Source organism: Pseudorca crassidens, chromosome 20 (assembly GCF_039906515.1).
Source record: "Pseudorca crassidens isolate mPseCra1 chromosome 20, mPseCra1.hap1, whole genome shotgun sequence".
Taxonomy (NCBI): Eukaryota; Metazoa; Chordata; class Mammalia; order Artiodactyla; family Delphinidae; genus Pseudorca; species Pseudorca crassidens.
The window spans coordinates 34,250,661-34,272,095 of NC_090315.1; the positions used below are offsets into that span (position 1 = coordinate 34,250,661).

Here is a 21,435-nt window from a genome sequence, read left to right on the forward strand (position 1 = left end):
TGCTGCACCAGGGGCCACAGCCCAGGTCACCTCGGGCGGGATCCACAGACCCCCCAGTTTAGATACGACTAAAAGGAGGCTGATGGCGTGTGTGAGGGGTGCTGAGCCCGGCCCACCTCTGGCTGCATGCTGCTGGGGCCTGACCCACGGGGCAGGCAGCCTGATCTCGAGGAAGGGGAGACAGAGTGAGCTGTGCTGCTTGTCCGGCTCCAAGCCACGGCCCCCACGTCCACTCTCGGGGAGCTGGGGTTCAGCCCAGAGGCTTACCTAGCAGGCTCACCTTGTTGGGACCCTGTCTACCCTTGGCTCTCCAGGCCCGGGGGCTGGTCAGGCTGGGGATGCCCGCTTTTGCTTCCATTCGCCTCTCTGACCAGTCTCTGGCCATCCTGAAGAGCCAGTGAGCCCGTGGGCTATTCCAGGCACCCTGCTGCACCATGAGGGCCCTGGCCAGGCTGCCCACCCACCCACAGTCAGGTAAACCCATGGCAACATGAACAGAGGTGGCCTCCGGCACCCTCAGCACCCTCCGCAGGACGGCCCTGGTCTCTGCTGCTCGCGAAGCTCTCTCATGTTCAACAGGCCATTTGAATGGGGGTGCTGTCACGATACTTTTTAGCATCACAGTCATAAGAGCAATAGCGAATGTTTAGTGAGCACTTACTATGCAACGACTGCCATGCTAAGCCCTCCATGCTTCTTAGCTCACTTTGTCCTCTGGCAACTCTGGGAGGGAGGGTGGATAATCACAGTGATTGTTCCCATCTCACAGACACAGAAACGGAGGCTCCGAGAGGTTATGTAACCTGCTGTGAGTGGCAGAGTGGGGGCACGAACCTTGGGCTGTCTGACGCGAAGCCCCGACCTTCAACCCCATCATCATCTTGGTATTGCCATTTTACTGATAAGCTCTATTTACAGATGACCAAGCTGATGTCCAGAGGTTGCCGAGATCACACAGCTCGTAAGTGGCAGAGCTGGGATTCCAGCCCTGCTTCCCCTGACCAGGATGCCCCAGTTGGCTGCCCCACCCCCTCGCAACAGCATGTTGTGGGGAAGGGAGGGGACCCGCCTTCGGTTTTGTGTTGGATTCTCCAGGGCAGAATCTGGTGTGTCCGCAGAGCATGGTGAGGGGGAATGAGCTCCCTCAGGAGCTGGTGTGGCCCGAGCGGCTGCGTGGCCCCCGCGGTCCCCGTGTGGAGTGGCAGTCTCTACCTGTGTACTCAGGAAAGCAGATGGTGAGCGGGGACTTCTTGATCTTCTCTTCGAATATGTCCTTCTTGTTAAGAAACAGGATGATGGATGTGTCCGTGAACCACTTGTTGTTGCAGATGCTGTCGAAGAGCTTCAGCGATTCGTGCATGCGGTTCTGCAACAGAGTGGAGAGGCAAGTGAGGGCTGGCGGTGCCCGGGGCCCTGACCCACCGCGGCCAGTGACAAAGCGGGACAAGCGAAGGGAAGGTCCACCAACACGGCTGAATGCACCACCAGGGACGGAGACAGGAGGATCCACAAGGACAAGGACATGGTCCCTGCTGCATTCCACACGCAGGTGGGGGGGCGGGTGGAGCAGGGCACAGGGCGGGGAATGCCACCCCCCCACTGAAGAGGGCTGACCCGGGCCAGGGCAGTGGGGTCACCAGAGGGACTCTAGCCCATGGAGAGGACATGCACCATGCACGCGGGGGCAGGGGCCACGCCACCATCCACACGTCCACACGGGACCTCGGGCATGCAGATTTCTCTACTGGGGTCTCATTTGGTTTCGCCAGCAGGGGTGGGAGGGTGCACGCATTCAGTTGGGAAACATTAACCGAGGACCAAGAGATCCTCAAATTAATCCAGAGTTGGAAGCAGACACCAGGGGGACAGCGTCGGGGGAGTGATCTTGCTGTGGCCTTGGTGTGGTTGGAGACTGGGTGGGTTAGCTGGGCCGTGGGGCGGCTCTGGATGAGCTGCTTTTGAGGCTGGTTTCCTGGTAGAGGGGCCAGAAGAACCCCAAGATGAAAGCCAGCAAAACAGACGAAAACAGAGAGGAAGATAAAAACCCAGCAGAAAACATGAGAGAAAGAAAGAGGAAAAAAAAGCAAAAAACAAAATTGGTTCAACCGGTCTCGGGCCAGGAAGTCGAAGCCGGTCCCTCCAGAGGCCCCCGTGCAGGCTCTGGAGGCCACGGCCACCCTGGGGCTGTGGACTGCGTGGCTGGAGATGGAAGGCGAGGGTGGGGAAGACCAGCCTAAGCCCAGTGGCTGGTGAGGAGTGTGGACGCGGGAGTGGGGGGCAGGCTTCACAGCAAAGTCACCCGGCGGTGCCCTGGGAACCTGCTGCTTTCAACTCTTAGCTGATGGTGTCAACTGGAAGGAGGCGCTTCATACCTGCCCGACTTGGAGCGTCTCAGAATCTGCTCATGGTTTTGGCCTTGGTTTGGCAAGTTAAGGCCCTGCAGGTGGCGGTGACGGCACTGGCGCTGAGAAGTTGTGGCAGGTGAGGCCTGGGGCCGCTGGGGTCTGGGCCACAGTGGGCAGGGTGGCCGGCCGGTGGGCGGGCAGCCACTAGCCCCAGGGGTCCTGGCTGAGCTCCAGGAGCCTCCAGACACCTTTCTCTCAGGCAGTCCCAATTTTTACCCCAGGCTTGGGAGGGAGGGGCAGGGCCGACCGGAGAGGAAGGTGGAGGACCAAGGACTGGTCAGCAGGGTGGAGCTCTTGCCTCGCGGGGGCAGAGCGTCCTCGTCCCATAGCTTGTCCTTGAGCCGTGTGCCTGGACAGAGCCATCCCACAGCTGCCGTCTGCTGAGTGGACAGTCCTGAGGGCAGGCACTCTTGCAGCTCCGAGCCTGCTGGTCCTCACAGCCGCCCAGAGGCTGCTCTGCCACGGGCTCCATTTTACAGAGGAGCAGGTGGAGCAGCTGCCACACTCACCGGCGGGAGGGGGCGGGGCTAGACCGCGGGCCACATCCGCCCAGACCCCCAGCTGCCCAACACTGCCACCTGGCCCTGGACACACAGGCGTTTTGCTCAGCTCTACGGCGCTGTTCTTGCTGTCACCATGGCAATGAGCCGCCTTTGTGGGCTCTTGTTAAGTGGTAAAGCCAACTCCCGTGCCCTGGAGGGGCTGCTGGTCTTTCCTGGGTGGACAGAGCCCCAGGAAGAGCCTGCTCCTGGCTGTGGCCCCACGTGCTGTTGCTTCCCCAAGGTCCTCTGCTCCAGCCCTTGTGAAGAAGGGCGGGGAAATGGGGGAGAAGGAGGGAGGTGGGAGAGAGACAGTAAAGGCAGGAAGGCGAGAAGGAAGGTGCCCCAGGACAGGCCCTGCTCCGGAGCGAGGGCTGCCTGGGCGAGCAGACCAGAGAGGCCATCCGAGGGTGAGGCTTGGCACCTGCCCGTGTTTACTGGAGACCCGAGGGCCATGGAGCTTGGGACCCCGTGGCTGCCAGACCCGCCCAGACGTCCCTCTGCTCTGCCTTGTGCTCCAGAGGTGAGTGCGAGCCCCCTGCCCCAGGGCTGATGGGCCTGGGACTTGGGATTGAGCTGAGCGGGTCCCCAGGGAGAGGCCTGGGGCCCTCAACACCCCAGTGCTTCAGTTTGTTTGAAACCCACGGCAGGATCAGCTCTTTGCTCACTGCACCAGCCCTGCTTCCCACTCCCAGGCGCTGCAGGAAGAAAAGATGAGCCACCTGGATCTCAGACCACGTGAGTGGCCAAGTGGACCGTGAACAGTGGGTCCAAAAGCAGAGTCAACAACGGACCAGTGAGAGACGTGCTGGGGCAGTCCCTGCACGCGGGTGCCTTGTGGGGGCAGCAGGAGCCGAACTTTGGGGCTTTGGGGTGGTCAGTGGGTCCAGGTCTGGTGATCTTAGACGCCACAGCCAGCTGAGGCCACTGAGAATGATTACGGCGTTACCAGAAAGAACTGCACAGCTGGGGCCCCAGAGACTCGCCCTGGAACAAGGCAGGGCTTGGGGGGCTTTGCTGATGCCTAACTCAGGAGTGTACCTGGGACTGAAGGAGAAAGGGCAAGAGGCACAAGCCAGCACGTGGCGCGAGTCCGGATCACCCACCCGGCCAGCGGCCCTGGCCCCAATCTTCCCACGGCCTCATTGTTGCATAAGTCCCGCAGGACGGCGGCTCCTCCTCCCCACAGCACTGCACCCCAAAGCTCAGCAGATGTTCGCAGCAGTCCCAAGGGACCAGCAGGCAGGACTGATGAGGAGACAGGCCCAGAGAGAAGACAGGCCTTGCTCAAGGCCCACTGTGACGAGCCCAGCCCCAAACCCTCAGTGCCAGGGCTCTGTGCCTGCTTCACACAGCAGGAGCTAATGATCGCCAAAGGTGTGACCCCACAGCCCAGGAGCCCTACCGCGGCAGGCGCTTGTCTCCGGAGAACCCGTGGTGTGCCGGGCCAGTGCTCGGCTTTCCCTGCAGGCTCTGCAGCAGGCCCACCTCTCCACGGGCAGCTCAGTGGGCCCCCAGCTCAGCACAATCCCCAGTGATAACACAACCACCCGCTCGGCGCTGCTGTGCCAGAAACGGTTCCAAGTACTTCTCGCGGATTCTCACTCCATTGCCAACGCCCCACCAGGCAGGTACTACGGTTACACCCCTTAGACAGCAGACAGTAACCGAGGCAGAGAGGGTGTTGCCTGAATTCCGCAGCAAACCAGGCCCAGGCCCAGCCCAGGCCCAGAGAAAGGCCACGCCCTCTCCAGGTGAGGGCCCCCCTCTGAAGCCAGCCTGGCAGTTCTCTGAGGCCCCAGACTGAAGACGCATTGACGGGAGGCGGGAACCTGGGCTGGCGTCCTCCAGGGGAGCGGCCCGCGCCACCGCTGTCACTCGCCTACATGCCACGTCCCGTTGCCCTTCCGGCTACCAGCCCTGTCCACTGCTCAGGGAGGGCCGTGAGGGCTAAGAACTGCTATTTCTGTCTTACGTACATTCTTGCTCGACTGCACCCTGATTTCGTTTAGGATTTGCTTAATTTGGTTCTGGCCTGACGGCCTCTGTGACTCTGCTGAATTCATTAAAGAGGCACGTACTGCCCGAGACCCAGAGTCCGCAGAGACGTTTGTCACCAGTCTGCATGCAGCCTCTGAGCAGGGCGGCCTGTGGCTGCCTTTGCTGCATTGGCATCACGAGGCGTTTGCCCCGCAACGAAGTCAGAAGAGGGAGCCCGGGCATGGCCTGGCCGACAACGGAACCCCCGGCCACCGCAGCCAGCCCCACCTGAGAGCCGCCTTGGTCCATGAGGCCAGGCGGCCCAGGGCCACTCACCGTGGTCTCATCTTCGTGGAGCACCTGGTCATAGCCGCTGAGCGCGACGCAGAAGATGATGGCCGTGACGTCCTCGAAGCAGTGAATCCACTTCTTGCGTTCAGATCGTTGGCCCCCGACGTCGAACAGCCTGCAGGGGAGACAGGGAAGCTGGACGTGGTGGGTGGTGGGGCCCTGGCCGCTGTGCGGACACGGGTCAAGCAGGCGGCGGGGTGGAGGGGGCTGTACACGCAACGAGCCTCCCAAGGAGCCTCACTCCGGGTGCTCAGGGCTGACTGCTGCGCCCCTGGGGCAGGGTGGCCGTCACTGCTTCTGCCCCATGACTGGGCTGTGCTCCCACAGAGACTCGAAGACCTGCGCTTGCATCTCAGGACTTTTACTAACGCCTCTGCAAGGTTCCCGAGAAACACCTCTGCGAGGTCCTCTCAGGGTAACACGCACATCCTGTCCCTGGCTTTCTGAGCGTGTCTGTTCACGTCTGTGGGCTGTGAAAACTCCAGAGCAGCCCAGGAGGGAAGGAGGGAGGCAGGGAGCGTCACCTGCTACATGGAGGGACAGTGAGGCACCAAGGGGTTAAGTGCCCAGGGTCCCGGCAGGAGTTGGTGTGGTAGAGGTGGGGTGAGACCCAGGTCTGTCTGCAGACAAAGCCTCTGCTCTGTGCCTCCCCTCCCTCTCCCCCTCTCAGACACCATCCCCCAGGGGGCAGGAGGGCCGTGGGGGTTGACTGTGGCAGGTGCGGCTTGGTTCCTGGAAGGAAGAGGTCAACCTCGCACCTAACGCCCTGAATGAAGGTCCACTGCCTCCTAGGCCTGGGAGGTCTGCTGGCACACAGCTGCCGGGGTGGGCTGGGCCCTGACCTCCCGACAGAGGAGAGTAACTGCAGGCAGAGCCCAGAGTGGGCCTGCAACAAGGAAACAGGCCTTGTACTCGTCCCATCACCACCTCCCTTGGATCCTGCTTCCCCATCTGAAATGCTGGGCACAGGCTGATGGTCTCTGCGGTCCCTCCATAGTGCTTATGCTCAGACTCTGCAGGCCGGGCAGCCCCGAGCCCAGCCCCGCACCCTCTGCCCCCGAGGGCTGAGGGGGGAGAGACTGGAGAGAGTAGGGGGCAAGAGGCACCTTGTGGGGCCTCCGTGCCCATCACTGTGCTCCCCAGGTTCAGGGGAGGCCTAGGGGTCCGTGTGCCCAGTGAGGCTTGTGCGGCCCTGCGGAGATAGAGACAGAACTTCAACGCCCTCTGTCTCAGTGAGAGCGGGCAGGGGCTGGGCCGTGGGCTGGCCAGCAGTCCTGGAGTCCAGCCCTCCCAGGGTGGGCAGGGGGCCAAGAAGCGGCCTTACACAGGCCACTCCTCCTGTTCTACCTGACACCTGGAAACCACACATGGAGGCAGGGAGGGGCAGGATGGCGGCTTCCAGGCCTCAGTGCCTGGAGGCTGCCCCAGGTGGCGCCACAAGCCTCCAGCAGGGCCTGTTCCGAGGCGCTCAGACCCCTGGACTTGAGCTGTGTTCTGTGCTTGGGGACCGCCTTACTCCTCCCAGGCCTCGGTTTCCCCAAGTGTACCCGGAGAGGGTGGGTCAGCTGATCTCCAAACCCTCTCTAGCTCTGAGATGACATGGGTCCTGGGGTTGCACCCATGTCGCTTGGGTTCACCCACCTTATTCCCCACCCCTCTCTTGGCCTAGGTGGCCAAGGGGCCACCTAGGTGATCCCCCCCTCTCCTCCTCCTCCTCAGAAATCACCCAGGGACAGGACTCCCCTCCCTTGTCCGCTTAAATCTTCCCTGTTCCTCAGAGCCCCACTCCAGGACCCCTCTTCCAGGAAGCCTCCCCGCTCACCCCAGCCCCCGAACTTGGTGCAAGAGAGGTACACAGATAGGCCCCTTCTCATATCTAACTGCCTATCCCAACTCGAACGCTCCCCGAGGCAGGGCGACATCTGGGTGCTCCAGACGAGGCGAGGCTGAGAGGCAGGCTTTGCCCATCTCTTGGCACCCTCGCCAGGGCTCGGGAGCCTCCCTGGGCCTCACCTGAAGTGGAGGTTCTTGAATGTGAAGTGGGTTTCTACGATGCCAGTGGTTTTGACCCTGGTTCGGAGGATGTCCTGCTCGGTGGGCTGGTAGTCGGCAGCCCCGATCCGATCCAGGCTGTCCAGGTAGCTGGGGATGGCAACACACAGGGGACCATAGACCAGGTACTGGGCACCGCCCTCCCCGAGAGCCAGTCCTGACTGGGGCTGTGGAATGATGGCTCCACGCCGTCCAGGGCCAGGTGTTGGGGCGGGGGGGCAGCTGAGAAAGAGAAGCTCACGTCCCCACCGCACGCGCTCAGAGCCTCTGGCTCAGACCAACAGCTACGCACACGGCTCCAGGCACACTCAGACAAGGCCGAATCTTTAAATGAGACTAACGTGTTTATAATAGTGTTTGTCGTTTCTTCATCTTAAAATAATAATAGGCAACAGTTAGGTTCTAGTCTTCATATACATCATCATGTTTCATCCTTAATTTCCTAAGTTAGATGTACTATTTCACAGATTAGAAAACTGAGGTTTTCTAATGAAGGTGAGTGCCTCACCCAGCTGTGAGCCAGGAATTGGGATTCCACCTCTTAACAGTTCCCTATGGTGCTTCCCAGAGGCCCTCTGAACCTCCGCCTGCCTCTTCCATGTTCCTTAGGGTTTATCAAGGGGGCCATCGTATCGTCCCATATGGTGCTCCTGGGAGGCTCAGAGGTCACACAGCCAGGCAGGGGTGGGGCCTTGCTGGGACCCAGGTCTTTGGCCTCAGAGCCCCTCCCACACCAACACTTGCCCTGTAGACAGACCAGGCCTCTGCACTTCGCCCGCCCAGGCCACGCACTGGGAAGGGCTTTAGGGGTCGGTATGGGCTAGGTTTGAACCCCAAGCCAGGTTGGGATCCAGGAAACCAGAAAGGGGGGAGCTCGGTCAGGCTGGCAGGAAGATTCAAGGACCCAAAGGGCCAGCCGGGCTACCCATCCCTGTGCGGGGAGAGCCCCACACACAGCCCACGGGAAGCGGCCCTGAGGGCCTGAGTCATGGCATGACGTGGGGTCCCAGGCTGCGCGTGGAGGGGCTGTGCTTTATTGGCACCTGCCCTGGGACCCACTGGGGGGCTGGCTCCCCAGCTTGTGGATGTCCACAGGGCTGGGAAGGGTAGACGCCCTCACCGAGTAGGGTGTCCCTTGGTAAACCAATAACCCAGGCTGCCTCAAATCCTTGTGAGAGTTCTCCCTAAGGAAATAAAGCCGACGGTGTGTTCCCAGGCTCAGGGAAGGCAAGCTTGAAGCCACACTCTTAGAAAGAGGACACTGCTGGGACTCGAGCGCAGGTCTGCCTGACTCCAAAGCCCGTGCTCTTAAACTGGCCTGCAGGCCTCCTCTCCCCTGTGGAAGGAGAGAGGCAGAGGCAGCAGAGCAGACCTGAAAGCTCTGGCTGCTGCAGAGCCTCCTCTCCAGGCCTGTGGGCATCTGGGCAGTCTCTGATCTCAGCCTGGAGGCCCCTTCCCGCCCTTCCCAATCCTCCCAAACCCTCTGTGCATGCCCCTCCCCACGCTCCCACTGCCTCTGCTTAGAAGCTGTGTTGGTTTCAAATCGAGCCTCCTCCTGTCGTCTCCAGCTGGAGACCAGGGCTGGGAGCCTCTGGTCTTGGCCCCCATCCCAGCTGGGGAACCTCCTTTAGACAGACAACCTGGCCCTCTGTCTCTCGGTGCTGGCTGAGCCTCACGCAGGGAGGAGGCCATGGCGGGGGTAGGGTGAGCACAGTGGACCGTGCACCTGCTGTGTGTACTGTCTGCCGACTGTCCTGGGTTCCCCGGAGCCTGTGTTCCTGTGTGTGTGTGTTCGTGTGTGCGTGTGTGTGTGTGTGTGGGGGGGTAAATAACAGATGAGTAAGCTGTACAACATGTCAGGAGGTGATAAGTGCCAGGAGGAAAGAATCAGGCTACCAGTAAGTGGGGAGGCTGGCTGGGGGCGGCGATTTGATATCAGGTGGCTGGGGAAGGCTTGTCGAGCAGGATGACATTCGAGTGCAGACTGAGGAGGTGAGGGGATGAGCCTCTCATGCCCCAGTAGCAGGACCAGGGGGCACAGAGGCCACGACCTCAGTGGAGGAGGAGCCCAGGCTGCAGGCGCTGGACGGGAGGTGGTGGGAGGCTGAACACGGGGCAGGCGCAGGTAGTGGCGAGACTGGAGGGGTGATGGAGGTGAGGGGGACACAGCACATAGGCCCCTGAGGTCACTGTAAGGACTTGGAATTTCACTCTGGAAGGCTCTGACCAGAAGAGCGTTGGAATGATGGCTCTACGGCTTAAGGAGAGCAGATGGGGAGGGGGGCAGGAAGACCCGAGAGGAGGGAAGGAGAGGACGCTTTGCCAGCCAGCGCTGACCTTTAGTGGGGACCTCAGTCTGGGAAAAAATAATCCTACCAAACCACAGAACTACGTCTTACAGCTCCTGCTGGGATGTGCTCAGGTTTCTGGGTTTCCAGGACCTGTCTCAGAGCCATCATTCAGAAGGGAAAGGGGAGGGCCAGCCGTGTTCACCCGCCCCCGGCTCATGACACAGAGAGACCTGGGTGCCCTGTCTCCCCGAGAGCCCTGGAGCCTCACCAGTAACATGAGAGGACGGGCCAGCTCCCCAGGGCTGGAAGGGGACATGTGGTGACTGAGGCTCTGGGCCTTGGAGAGACACTCACACAGTCTAGGGTGTGACTGGTGCCCCCCGGAGCTGTGCCAGGCGACAGCCCTACTGGGCCTCTCCTTTCTGTCACAACAAATCTACGTTGAACTGTTTCACATTTTGGGCCTCAGCTCTTGTCAGAAGACGAGATTTAGCAGCTGAAACTACAACAGCAAAGCAACTCTAGACCAGAAAGTATTTAAGGTCCTTCCGAACCTGACTGCCTGTGGGTCCCGCCCTTGCCCGCCTCGGAGTCCCGTCCCAGAGACGACAGAGAGAGAGAAGGGTGGGTCTCCTCAGCTTAGCTGGGGGGGAGTTGACAAGTACTGACTCAAGTCGTTCATTTCAAGTTATAAAGGTAACCACCAGAAGAACTAAAAATAATCCTGTAAAACTAGCAAAAAACTGGTGGTGGAAGTGGGGAACAGCAAAGGAAGGTCTGACTCCCTCAGCTTTCACAGCTGGAGGTCATTAAATACTATTTATAGTTGGAGGGTCAGGTTTTTCTGGACATCACTGGGACAAGTAAATGGAGATAGTTAACAGCAGGAGGGGAACAGGCCTGGGAAGAGGATTCACTATCAATTTTATACCTTTCTGTATTGTTCTAAAATTTTTTTGCCATGGGTTCAAATTATAATTAGTTAAGTGGTAACAATTTAAGTGGGGGTCACGATTTGATGCCCTGAGGAGACCCTGAGGGTGGTGGGGGGATGGGAAGGGCCTGGACTTGGGCAGAGCAGTGGGCACAGAGGGGGAGACGAAGGGGGGGACTCTCTCCAGGCCTGAATGGCTGTGCGTTGAGGGGGCGACCTGGGTTGAGGTCTGTGACTTGAGTGTACAGAGAGAGGTGTGGACTTGAACCTTTGGGCTCGCACCCCTGGTCCACCAAGGTGTCCTGGGGGCTCATCAGTGGCTGGGGCCTGCGTCGCTACCACCTGGGACTCACGGGACCCAGGCACCTGCCCCGTGGACAATCTAGGTGTGCAGAGATGGGAAGACAAGTCCCTGGTTTGTTAGCTCTCGTCACAGCCAATGGCAATGTCCCAGCATCCACTAGTGAGCGCTGTTTTCTTGGAGTTAGCCTCCGCTACATCGGCACCGTGGAGACCAGCGTTTCTTAATCTTGGCGATACTGACATTTTGGGTCAGGTAATTCTTTGCTATGAAGGACTGTACAGTGTGTCTGTAGGAAGTCAGCAGCATCCCTGGCCTCTACCCCACTAGACATCTGTAGCACCACCCTAGTCAGGACCATCGAAAATGCCTCCAAACATTGCCAATGTCCCTTGGGGGCAAAGTGGCCCCAGATGAGAAGCGCTGGTGAGGAAGCTGAGCAGATCCGTGTCGGAGCACAGGCGTCCTAAGATAGTGGGGTTTAAGCCCAGAGGCTCCCACTGAAAACCTGGACATGAGACTGTAAAAGTGGGTGCGTTTCCTGAAAGCTGGAGTGCAGGGACAATGTCTTCAAAACAGAAGGCGTGTCCCCGACCACCACAGATCATTCCCAGAGGCCTGGAGCCCCCGATCTAGGGGCCAAGGGCATGTAAACTTCCAGACGCCCAGAGTGACAAGGCTGCAGCAGGCAGTCCTGTGATCCGCTGTCACTCCCTCTGCCTTCCCCTCTCCTACCCCTCCAGCCCTCTCTGGCTTTCAGCTGCTTCACCCCCTCTCCTCGCCTGCCCCACCGGGCCCCTCTCTCTCCTCTGTCCTTTTCTTCCCCTTATTAGTTATAACACAGTATTAAAGTGTATGTTTGATTATTTATTTTACTTATCTGATGGGTTACATATTCCTTATTTTTAATTTTAAAGATAGAGGAATGGAAAGGGTATTATTTTCTCAAAAAGAAGACAGAAGGGCACCATGTAAGTTATTTTCTATGTTGCCCTTGATTTGTACTTATGGGGTCAAGGGTTCTCCAGGGGCAAAAACACTGCTACACTGACAATCTTCCTTCTGGAGGGCCAGGCCCCCTCCAGAGCAAGCAGGTGATGGCCCCTGGGCCTCTGGGAGCCCTGTTGTCGGCTTGTGCCCCCCACCTCCCTGGCCTCCTTCTCATCCCGGGGGCAGGAGGAGAAGCCCCTTCTCCTTCCTTCCTGACGCCCGAGGCAGAACACCTCACAGCGGTTCCCACCTCAGCAAGGGCCTCCTTGCCCCACTGACCCCAGCCCTTCCATGCCCGCACTGCTGCCCCACTCTCGGCCTCCCGCCTGCCTGGGACACTCACTATTTGGCGGAGTCGTTGAGCTGATACTCCCGGGACCTGTTGAAGCACTCCTGGATCCCTGAGTCGCCCCAGAGTCGCACCATGGCAGAGAGCAGCTCTGGAGAGAAGGGCTCCGTGTCTTCCATTCGACTCACCACATCACACACCATCTTGGCATCAGCCTGTGAGGAGACATGGACGGCGGCTTTGAGGCCTCGGTGGGGACAGAAGCCCCGGCCGGGCACCTGCTAGGGCACCGGGACAAGGGCTCAGCCCTAGGCCTGGTCAGGGAGAGGGGAAGCAACAGAGGGTCCTTTACTCAAGGGCACGGTAATCGTTACTAGACCACTGCTCCACTCTCGAGCCCTTTCAACCCTGCCGCCCTCCAAGTAAGCCAGAGACCCAGGCTCCCCAGCCTGCCGCACGCGGCTCAGGAAGCGAGCGGAGGTGCTGGAAATCTGCAGGTGTCCTTCGCGGTGGGAGAGACACGAAGGAGACAAGGTCAACGCCTGGAAGACTTGTAGCCAACAAAACATTCTGAACCAAGGTACGTGGGGCCAAAGCCTTCTGTGGAGACTTCCGGAATCAAGCTGTCCGGCTAAGTAGCTACTTATGTCTCAGAGCCTGTCTACTGCACAAGGTCAATGGGAAAACGCTGGCACTGTGTCCCCTTCTGCCTGCCGGCCCTGGGAAGGAAGCCACAACTGGCCTGGAGGCCAGCAGGCCATGCCCATGATGCTGGCCCGGACCTAGCTCCCTAGGGACTAGTTGTCCCGAAGACATCAGTCCTCGGATTCCCAAAGTCACCCTCAGCTGACAGGGAGGGCTGCCCACCAGGAGAGCGTGGGTCCCCGTCCGTCTAGGAGATGAGTTTCTTCAGCACCGCAGCCTCCCCTGGGGGCAGCCACCTGCAAAGCTGGCCCTGGGACTGAGGCGTTGGGTGCCTTAGGCAGGCGGTGACTCAGGGATGCAGGCGTGGGTGAGCAGGGTTGGTGCCTCCACCTGGGGCTAAAAACAGGCCTGTGAGTCAGGGCCTATGTGCTGATGCTGCTCCTGTGTGCCTGCGTGACCTCGGGAAATCTCAGCCTGCTTTCCCACCTGTGGGATGACTGTGACAAACCGGGCCAGTTTCCCAGACTTCCTCCTGTGGACCCCTCCTTCCAGGTTCCTGCCTGATCTGTGAGAAGGGAGTCGGGACCTGAGGGATGGGTAGGGCAAGACTTCCTGCTGGGGGAGAGACACCCCCCCACCTAGAGCCGCACTATGCCTCAGCCAGCCACTCAAGGGTGTGGTGTAGAAACCATGGGCCTCCACAAAGCCACTTCATGCTCCTCTGTGTGTAGTCTGGAATCTTGGGACTCCCACTCCAGTGGGATGCAGTGCATGGTTTGGGGAAGGCTGGCCCGGCGCTGTCCTCCCAGCTCCATCTCGTCCCCGAGGTGTGGCAGAGGCGGGGGTGGGGCAAGGTCCTGTGCTGGCGACACCTCTCTGTCTGCCCTTCTGTTTCTCTCCCATCTTCCCCAGCTCAGTGCACGCCACAACCATCGGCCCAACTGCTCAGACTCAAAGACTAGGAGTCATCCTTGATCTTGCCACCTCCCTCCCAATGTCCACTTCTCCCCATCTCCTCCTGCACAGCCCTGAGTCCGAGCCACCACCATCTTTCCCTGGCTGCCCCGAGCCCCCTCCCAAGGGGTCTTTGCCTCCCTCTTGCTTCTCTTCAGTCTGTCTGCCACATAGCAGCCAGCAGGAGACCGTAGAGAAAGAACCCACAATTTTTTTAACTGGGCACACTGATATCCGACTTAAAGACTTCTTTTCCTAATTTTGCTTGTGGCAGAGATGTGACCATGTGACCCGTCCTACCCATGGGGAGGTAAGCCAAAGTGTAGTGAGGTCTCTGGAGAAGTCTTTGTAAAGGGAAGATGCACCCTTTTTCTCTCACTTCCTCCTTCCTGAAGCCTGTGATGGCTGGAACTCTAGCAGCCAACTTGGATCATGAAGACAAGGTCTACACCCTAGGGACAGTGGACAGGTGATCTAAAAACAGGTCCTTGACGACTTTTTTTTTTTACATTGAAATTAAACTTATACCTCATTTAAATCACTATTTTCTAGGTCTCGGATATTCACAGTCAAACCTGATCCTAATGGACACAATAACTCTCCCTGTTTAAACTCTTTCAATAGCTTCCCATTATCCCTAAATTCCAAACTCCTTACCTTGGCCTCCAAAGCCCCTGCCTACTTCTCGGTCCTAACCGCCCACCCTTTCCCCTTTCCTGGGCCTCCAAGCACACAGCCTTTCCTTCTGTTCCCCAGGTAGCCAGGGTCACCTCACCTCAGGGTGCTCCACCGCCCAGATCATCCTTCCCCTGGCTCTTCCCCATCTCAAGTGTCACTGCCTCAGGGAAGCCCTCCTCCACGCCCCAAGCAGAGTCTGCCCCCACGCACACCAACCACTCCAGTCACAGCTGGTGCTGTGTGTGCCTGTTCCTCAGGGCAGGGATAATCTCCTGGCTTTTCACGGCACCCCCACCTCACAACGCTCTGTACATAGCTGTTGGTGCTCAGCAGCATTTGTGAGATGAATGGGTCCTTGGCATTTTACTGTCAGGCACAGCCTCGATTTCTCACTCCACCCTCTCTATCTCCCAACTCCTCTCATCTTGTCCATTTCAACAGCACTGTGTCTCGTTCAACCATGACAGCAGCTCTGCCCGGTAGCCATCCTGTTTAACAGATGGGGAGAGACTGAGGCTCAGAGGTGAGGTAACTTGCTCAAGGTCACACAGCTAGTAAATGGGAGAGCCTGGACCCAAGGTTAACCTCTACTGTGCTCCAGCCAACAGCCCTGGACTTGCATCTCAGACATTGGTGTCCAGCCCCACCCCCTGATCAAAGGTAGGGGAGATGGGTAAGGAGGAAGGTAGGAAGGGTCAGGCATGGCGGGAGGAAGGGGCCTTGCCGATGCACCCTGGAGGACAGTGGCAGCTGTCTGGCTGGGCCAGCCCTGTGGGGGTCAAGCTTAACAAGCAATTAATAGAGCCAGAGGGGGGCCTTGCCCCTTTGTCTTCCTGCCTTTGGGGCCCTGGGGGATGCGGCTCACACTGGGCCTGACCTTCCTGTCCAGGTCCCCTCCTGGGCCGGTGGCGGGGTGGGGGAGGCATTTTCCAGCACCTTGCCCTCTGCTACAGCCCCCATGGCGCTGCCACCTCTTGCTGGTCAGAGCACGCCCAGCTGTCCCGGCAGCATGAGGCGTGACAAAGCAGACACATGTACCGGGGCAGACCCACTATGTCTGACCTGTGCAATGTTACTCAGTGGAGGATGCCGGGGCAGTGACCAGCTTCAAGGTGGCAGGGAACGGCCCATCCCCTCTGATCTGCTCCATCCTTTTCTGCTGGATGGCTGCCCCCTCTACCTATGTGGCTTCCATTCCCTCCTTTTGGGGCACCAGAACCTCTGCTTGCCTGAAGGAAAGCACTCTTTCCCCCGACTCAGTCTGAGCAGTTTGGGTGGGACTTCCTCTGTCCCACGGCTCCAGCGTGGACACAGGGTCTGGCCCTGGCCGGTCCATCCTGCTGGCCTTAGTGAACAGTCTGGGGTGGACAAAGAATCCAAATTTGTCAAATGAGACTAACCCTACCAGCTCCAGGACACCTGTATAAACTATTAGGAGAGAGAGACCCTCAAAGGAAGGGCCCACCTGAGTGTGGAGCCATCACTGAGGCAGAGCTGAGAGAGGGAGGCACGCCGGGTCCCCATAACATGTCAAAACACCTGGGTCCAGCTGTGCCTGCGGCCACACATACCTCTGGCTTTCCAGCTACCTCAATCAATCCTCTGACTTGTTCTTAACCTAGTTAAAGACTTGGTTTATTTTTGCACGTGCACCCCGAAGAGTCCTGACAATACACTGCCTGGTGTGCCGAGGCCAATACCAGGCTTACCTCCTCCAGGCAGACCCAACCCGTTACTGCGGCCAACACAGTTCCTCTGGCATCGGACTCCCCTCCCCTCTTCCTGTCATGCCTGGGCACACGTCCATGCCCTGGGCACACGTCCGCGCCCATGTGCTGCACTATGTTTCCTGTGTCGGGGGGCACTAAGATGCCCTGTGGGCACTGGCCACGTATTGGACACTAGAGGCCATCTGGTGGGCTTCTGGAGACAGTCCTGCAAGGAGCTGAAGGAGGCTGTTCACTGACACCGTGCCCGGCAGGGCCCTGCACGGTTGGGCTGAGTGGGTGCAGGACATTCGTCACTGTGTGCCGCTGTCACACACCAGCATGCCTGGCCCCCAGCCACTAAGTGCCTGTAGTGCCCCAATTACTGCCACTGCCACAGACACCTCACAAATGTCTAACATGCCCCTGCGGGGCACCGTTTCCACTGAGGGTCAGTTAGGGAGCCATCTGCCAGCCCGGGGCTAGGGAAGTGGGCCCCGCCTTCTCGCACTGCCCCCAGCGGCAGAGAGCAAGGGAGGGGCGCTCCCTGCACGTGACAGAGAACGTGACCGCTGCCCTTCCTCAGACGCACGGGCCTGGGTGGCTTGGGTCTGGCACTTACAAAGTACCCAGTATGCCCACCCCTCCCCGGCCGCCATTCTCTATGGGCTGGGGCTGCCCGTGCTGTAACGTCCAGTTCCCATGCCACCCCCGCCAAGACTCACTCCTTTCCCGACAGCACCCTTTGGTCACCCCTGCCTCGGGGCTCCAGTCCTGCTCCATGCGGCTTTCTAGGGGCTCCGGCCACAGGCTCAAGGCACCACCCAGAACTGGGGTCCTGGCTTGAGCAGGGCCTTAACGTCTCTGGGCTCAGCATCCTACCCTGAAAAATGGGGTGACAGTATCATCATTCTCTTCATAGAGCTGTCGTGTGAGCCAACAGAGCACTAGCACAGGGAGGACCTGAGGGGCGGGCCGTGCTGCCGCCCCAGCTCCCCGGGGACCAGAAAGAGAAGAGGAGGCCAATCTGCCTGCCCTCGGGATGCCTAGGGGTGGGGGCGTGGGAAGGGGTGAGACATTTAAGGACATGCTGGGACCCTGCATTTCTGAATGTGAACCACAGGCAAGATGCCATTTTTTGTTGTTTTATTTATTTTTTATACAGCAAGCTCTCATTAGTTATCTATTTTATACATATTAGTGTATACATGTCAATCCCAATCTCCCAGTTCATCCCACAACCACCACCACCCAGTTTTCCCCCCTGGGTGTCCATACGTTTGCCTCTATTTTTGTGTCTGTGTCTCTATTTCTGCCTTGCAAACCGGTTCATCTGTACCATTTTTCTAGGTTCCACACATATGCGTTAATATACGATATTTGTTTTTCTCTTTCTGACTTACTTCACTCTGTAAGATGTGGATGGACCTACAGACTGTCATACAAGATGCCATTCTTCTGGGTTTTGGATCAGGAGGCTCCGGAGAGGTTATGACTCTCAGGGACACCTGCAGGATTCTTCTCACCATATCAATGATTTAAAATCAGCGTTAACATTTCTTTTCATCAGAGCCAGTGTTACCTTTCTGGTTAAATGACATCTTAACGGTGACATGTAGATGTCCTGAAGCTGCTCTAGAAAGAGGTGAGATACTTTTGGAAAGCCCCGCAACACTAGAGAACCCCACAGAAACCCTACCCATGAGCATCTGGAGAAAGGGGTGGGCAGGGAGAGGAAGCGGCACACGGAGATGGGGGCATCTCCAGCATTTGGTGGGGTGGGGAGCTCAGCACAGGGTGCCTCCCAGAAGTGGGCTGCCCTGGGCCAACGCTGGGGAGCAGGGTGCCCAGGGTGGTGATGGGAGCAGCTGCCCCCGTGAACTGACAGTACACAGGGGTCCCTCACTGTGACATGCAGCCCAGGGCCCCCTGCCACGGGGACATGGACTACTGGGGACTGGCCATGAGTGTGCTTGGGAAGCAGCACCTGCGATCCAGGGGCCTGTCAGTGGGGCTGCCTGCTGGTGTCCAGGGGTGAGGGGTTCTACTTCCAGAAAGCTATCTCTAGTCAGCCAGCTGGTCCTGAGAGCCGGAACCCATACTATGAGGAGGGGTGTGGGCTTCCATGGCCCACAGGCCCCTTCCCGCCTGCCCACTCTGGGCCACAGAGAGCCCCCCTGCACCAGCTTCTCTTGCCCAGTGTCTCCTGGTCACCCTTCTCAGAGACGCAGCAGGTGCCAGCCTGTGCTGTGCCACACCAGGGGTGGTGGTGGGATGAGTGGTGACACAGGGAAGCTGGCATTGGCCTGGCTGAGCCACTGGCAATGAATACCACACACCTCTGCGCATACGCCAGGCACTGCAGGGCCTTGCAAGTGCCCTGGTGTATTCACCATCTGAAGCTGGGACTGCCAAGTGCATGTTAAACACTTGGGTCTGCAAAACTCTTCCCCTCTCCTCTGAGCAAAGGGGCTTGGAACTAAAGTTTGAGAGAGAGCCTTTTCTCTCTCAAGAGAGGAAACGCAAAGGATATGGTGGGGAAGCGAATAGGAATTTTCAGTCAGGTGACCCAGGTTCAAATCCTGGCTCTGCAGCTTTTTTTTAGCTTTGTGACCTTGGACAGACCACTTAACCTCTCTGAGCCTCTGCTCTCTTATTAGTTCCCACCTCACAGGGTTGTTTGTGCAGATGAAAGAGGCTAAATCGACGTGACACAGCTTTGCAACATAAAGAGCCCCACAAATGCTAGTTACTATAAGCAAAGGTGAGGTCTCTGAGACACAAACAACAAGCTGACATAAAATAAGCCTACTTTGTACAAGATTTCTCAGGTAAGCATGATAATCTTGATAACAATAATCATAGTAATTATAACCGTTTCTGTTTGAAGAGCTGCTTTGGATCTTTCAGAGTTTTCCTCCTTCTCTCATCTTTTAGACCAACTAAAGTGTGACTGTGTGCATGTACACACACACACACACACACACACACACACACACAGACACACACACACACCAGTCCTCTACCTGCGGGGAAGTCTCCATTCTGCCCAGCCCTGCCGCGTGCACTGCGGTAGCCCCAGCTCCCACCAGGGGGCAGGAGTGCACAGGCCAACAGGAGAAAGAGGGCAAGCTGGACAAGCCCAACCCAACAGACCAGGCAGGCCAGGCCCAGTGGGCACAGCTGCCTTGGGAAAGAGACAAACAGACTCCCGATGTTGGAGGCCCAGCCTGAGTACTGCAATGTCAGCAGATGGAGAATGGCAGCGTGCACATTCTGGGCACTTCGTACATGCTACCCAGGGCCCTGCATCTGAGAAAATGCGGCAGTCACATTCTCTCTTGCACGTGCAAGGGAGTGACCCTCCCTTCCCATCTGCCGCTGGGGGAAGTGCGGGAGAGAGGGGCCCCCTCCCTCACCCCTGCTTCCCTGGTCTGAGCTGGCACATGGCTCCCTAACTGTGACTCTCAGTGGAAGTGGTGGTCCCCAGGGTATTTTAGACAGCTATGAGGTTTTTTTGTTAGTGGCAAAACTTGAGGCACTACAGGCACTTAGCAGTTCAGGGCTGGGCATGCTTGGGGTTCTTTCTTCACTTGGACTTAGGAGTACTTCACAAGGCCTGTGCCTAGAGCACACTGTCAGGCACAGGGTCTCTGGGGGGGAGAGGGGGGCACCTCACAGGCCTACCACTTGCCTTAGCGAAGGGAACCTTCCTGGCTCTCCAGAAAGATGCTACAGCAGAACCAAGGGTTGGGTGCTATTTCTAATCTTGCCTCCTTTCAGCTGTGCCGTCCCTTCTCAAGCCATCCATCCACACATCCCTCACCCCCTATCTAGGGTACCTACCCATCCAACAACAGGCGTCCACCCACCCATTACATCATCACCCATCAGCCACCCTTGTTCATCCATCAACCAACTCACTCCCACAACCACCCGCCCATCCCTGCACCTCCCTTCTATCCTTCCACAGCGTCTGCCCATCCCTTCAGTCTTCATTTGTGCACCCTTTTCATTCCTTTCACTCCTCTTTGATCTATGTAGCCACCCACCCATTCACTCACTTATCCATAGTACACCCACTACCGAGTGGGGTCCCCACCTTAGGAACTTTCACGTTTGCCAGAAAGAGAAATATTTAGGCATAAGGAGAGACTGTCTGCATCTCCCCAGCCCTGAACACATCACGGGACAACTGCCCCCTTGACGTCCCCTCCCTCTGTCCCATGGTCCCATCTTTGTCAGGAGCCTGGGGCCTTGTAAAAGGAAGACTCTCCTAAGACCTCCAGCTGGGTTCAGAGGATTCCTCAGGGATTGATTTGTCCTAAGCCCTTCTGGAAACCTTCTCTGTTTTGAGCCCAGGCTGCCTCCTGAGGAGGGGGGAAAGACTTGGGTTTTCTGAAGAACCTCATTTTCTGAAGGATCACACCCTTTTCCGTCTCAAAACCATTGGATCTTCCAGTTGTTTAGAAGCAGCTTTTCCTTCTGGCTTGCTATGTATCTTCAAGAACCAGGGGGTTGTGGGGATGACTTTGGCCCGGGTTCCAGCGCTCACTGGTTCTAGCGCTCGACACCTAAAAGCTTCCACTCAGAAACCATCTGCCAGACCCTGTAATTGGTGTGGGTCCCACCCCTGGCCCTGGCCCAAGTTAAGCAGAAGGAGCCAGTGCTAGACCAGCGAATGTTTGCTCACCACAGGCTGGCTGAGCCCAGGGCTGGGTGCCGGGGATACGGCAGCCAGCAGGATCTGGAAACTGCCCACCCAAGCCTGCTGTCCAGTGAGGGCGTCAGACACATCAACCAAGCTGTGGAGTCCGGGAAGGCTCCTCCAAGGAGGCAGCCACTAAGTAAGGGCCACAGCTCAAGGAGAAACTGGTGCAGACGGGGGATGCGAGGGGGGTATGACTGGGAGCAGGCAGTCGTGGGTCAGCTGTGCCCACAAGGCAGACACAGTCCAGAGACTGCTCTTCCCTCACGGGGGAATTACAGGGGAAGCCGAGGGCCTTGCCAGGAAGCAGTGGATCCTGGAGGGCATCAGACACCCCTCCAGCTATCAACAGGACCTTTGGACAATGGTGGGCTCAGAGGTCCACACAGCCCACGGACATTAAATGAAGAACAGTACCCAGCCCGCACAGATGGTCCAGGAGCTCTCACACAGACCGAGTGCAGTGCGAACTGTGTACCCCCAACCCAGGGAGAGCGCTGGCAGCAGCCTGGGCCCCACTGTGGGCAGCTCCAGGATGGAGCCTTACGGAGCAGATGCTAACACTCCCTCAGTGTGGGTCTGGGGACATTCTCAGGCCCCCGGCCCTTCTCA

The 21,435-nt window shown here is 58.3% G+C and overlaps 1 protein-coding gene across 3 annotated transcripts in view; it reads right to left on the minus strand.

Moving 5' to 3' along the window:
- Nucleotides 1-21,435, minus strand: part of GNAO1 (G protein subunit alpha o1) — a 167,330-nt gene that overhangs the window by 13,200 nt on the left and 132,695 nt on the right. For 2 of the 3 annotated variants that reach the window (XM_067719841.1, XM_067719842.1), the window contains exons 4-7: nucleotides 12,187-12,347; nucleotides 7,289-7,417; nucleotides 5,261-5,390; nucleotides 1,213-1,366 (exon numbers count right to left, since the gene is read on the minus strand). In XM_067719841.1, the coding sequence (XP_067575942.1) occupies nucleotides 1,213-1,366; nucleotides 5,261-5,390; nucleotides 7,289-7,417; nucleotides 12,187-12,347 (574 nt within the window). The remainder of the gene's footprint in view (nucleotides 1-1,212; nucleotides 1,367-5,260; nucleotides 5,391-7,288; nucleotides 7,418-12,186; nucleotides 12,348-21,435) is intronic. The other variant, XM_067719840.1, reaches the window with a different exon arrangement.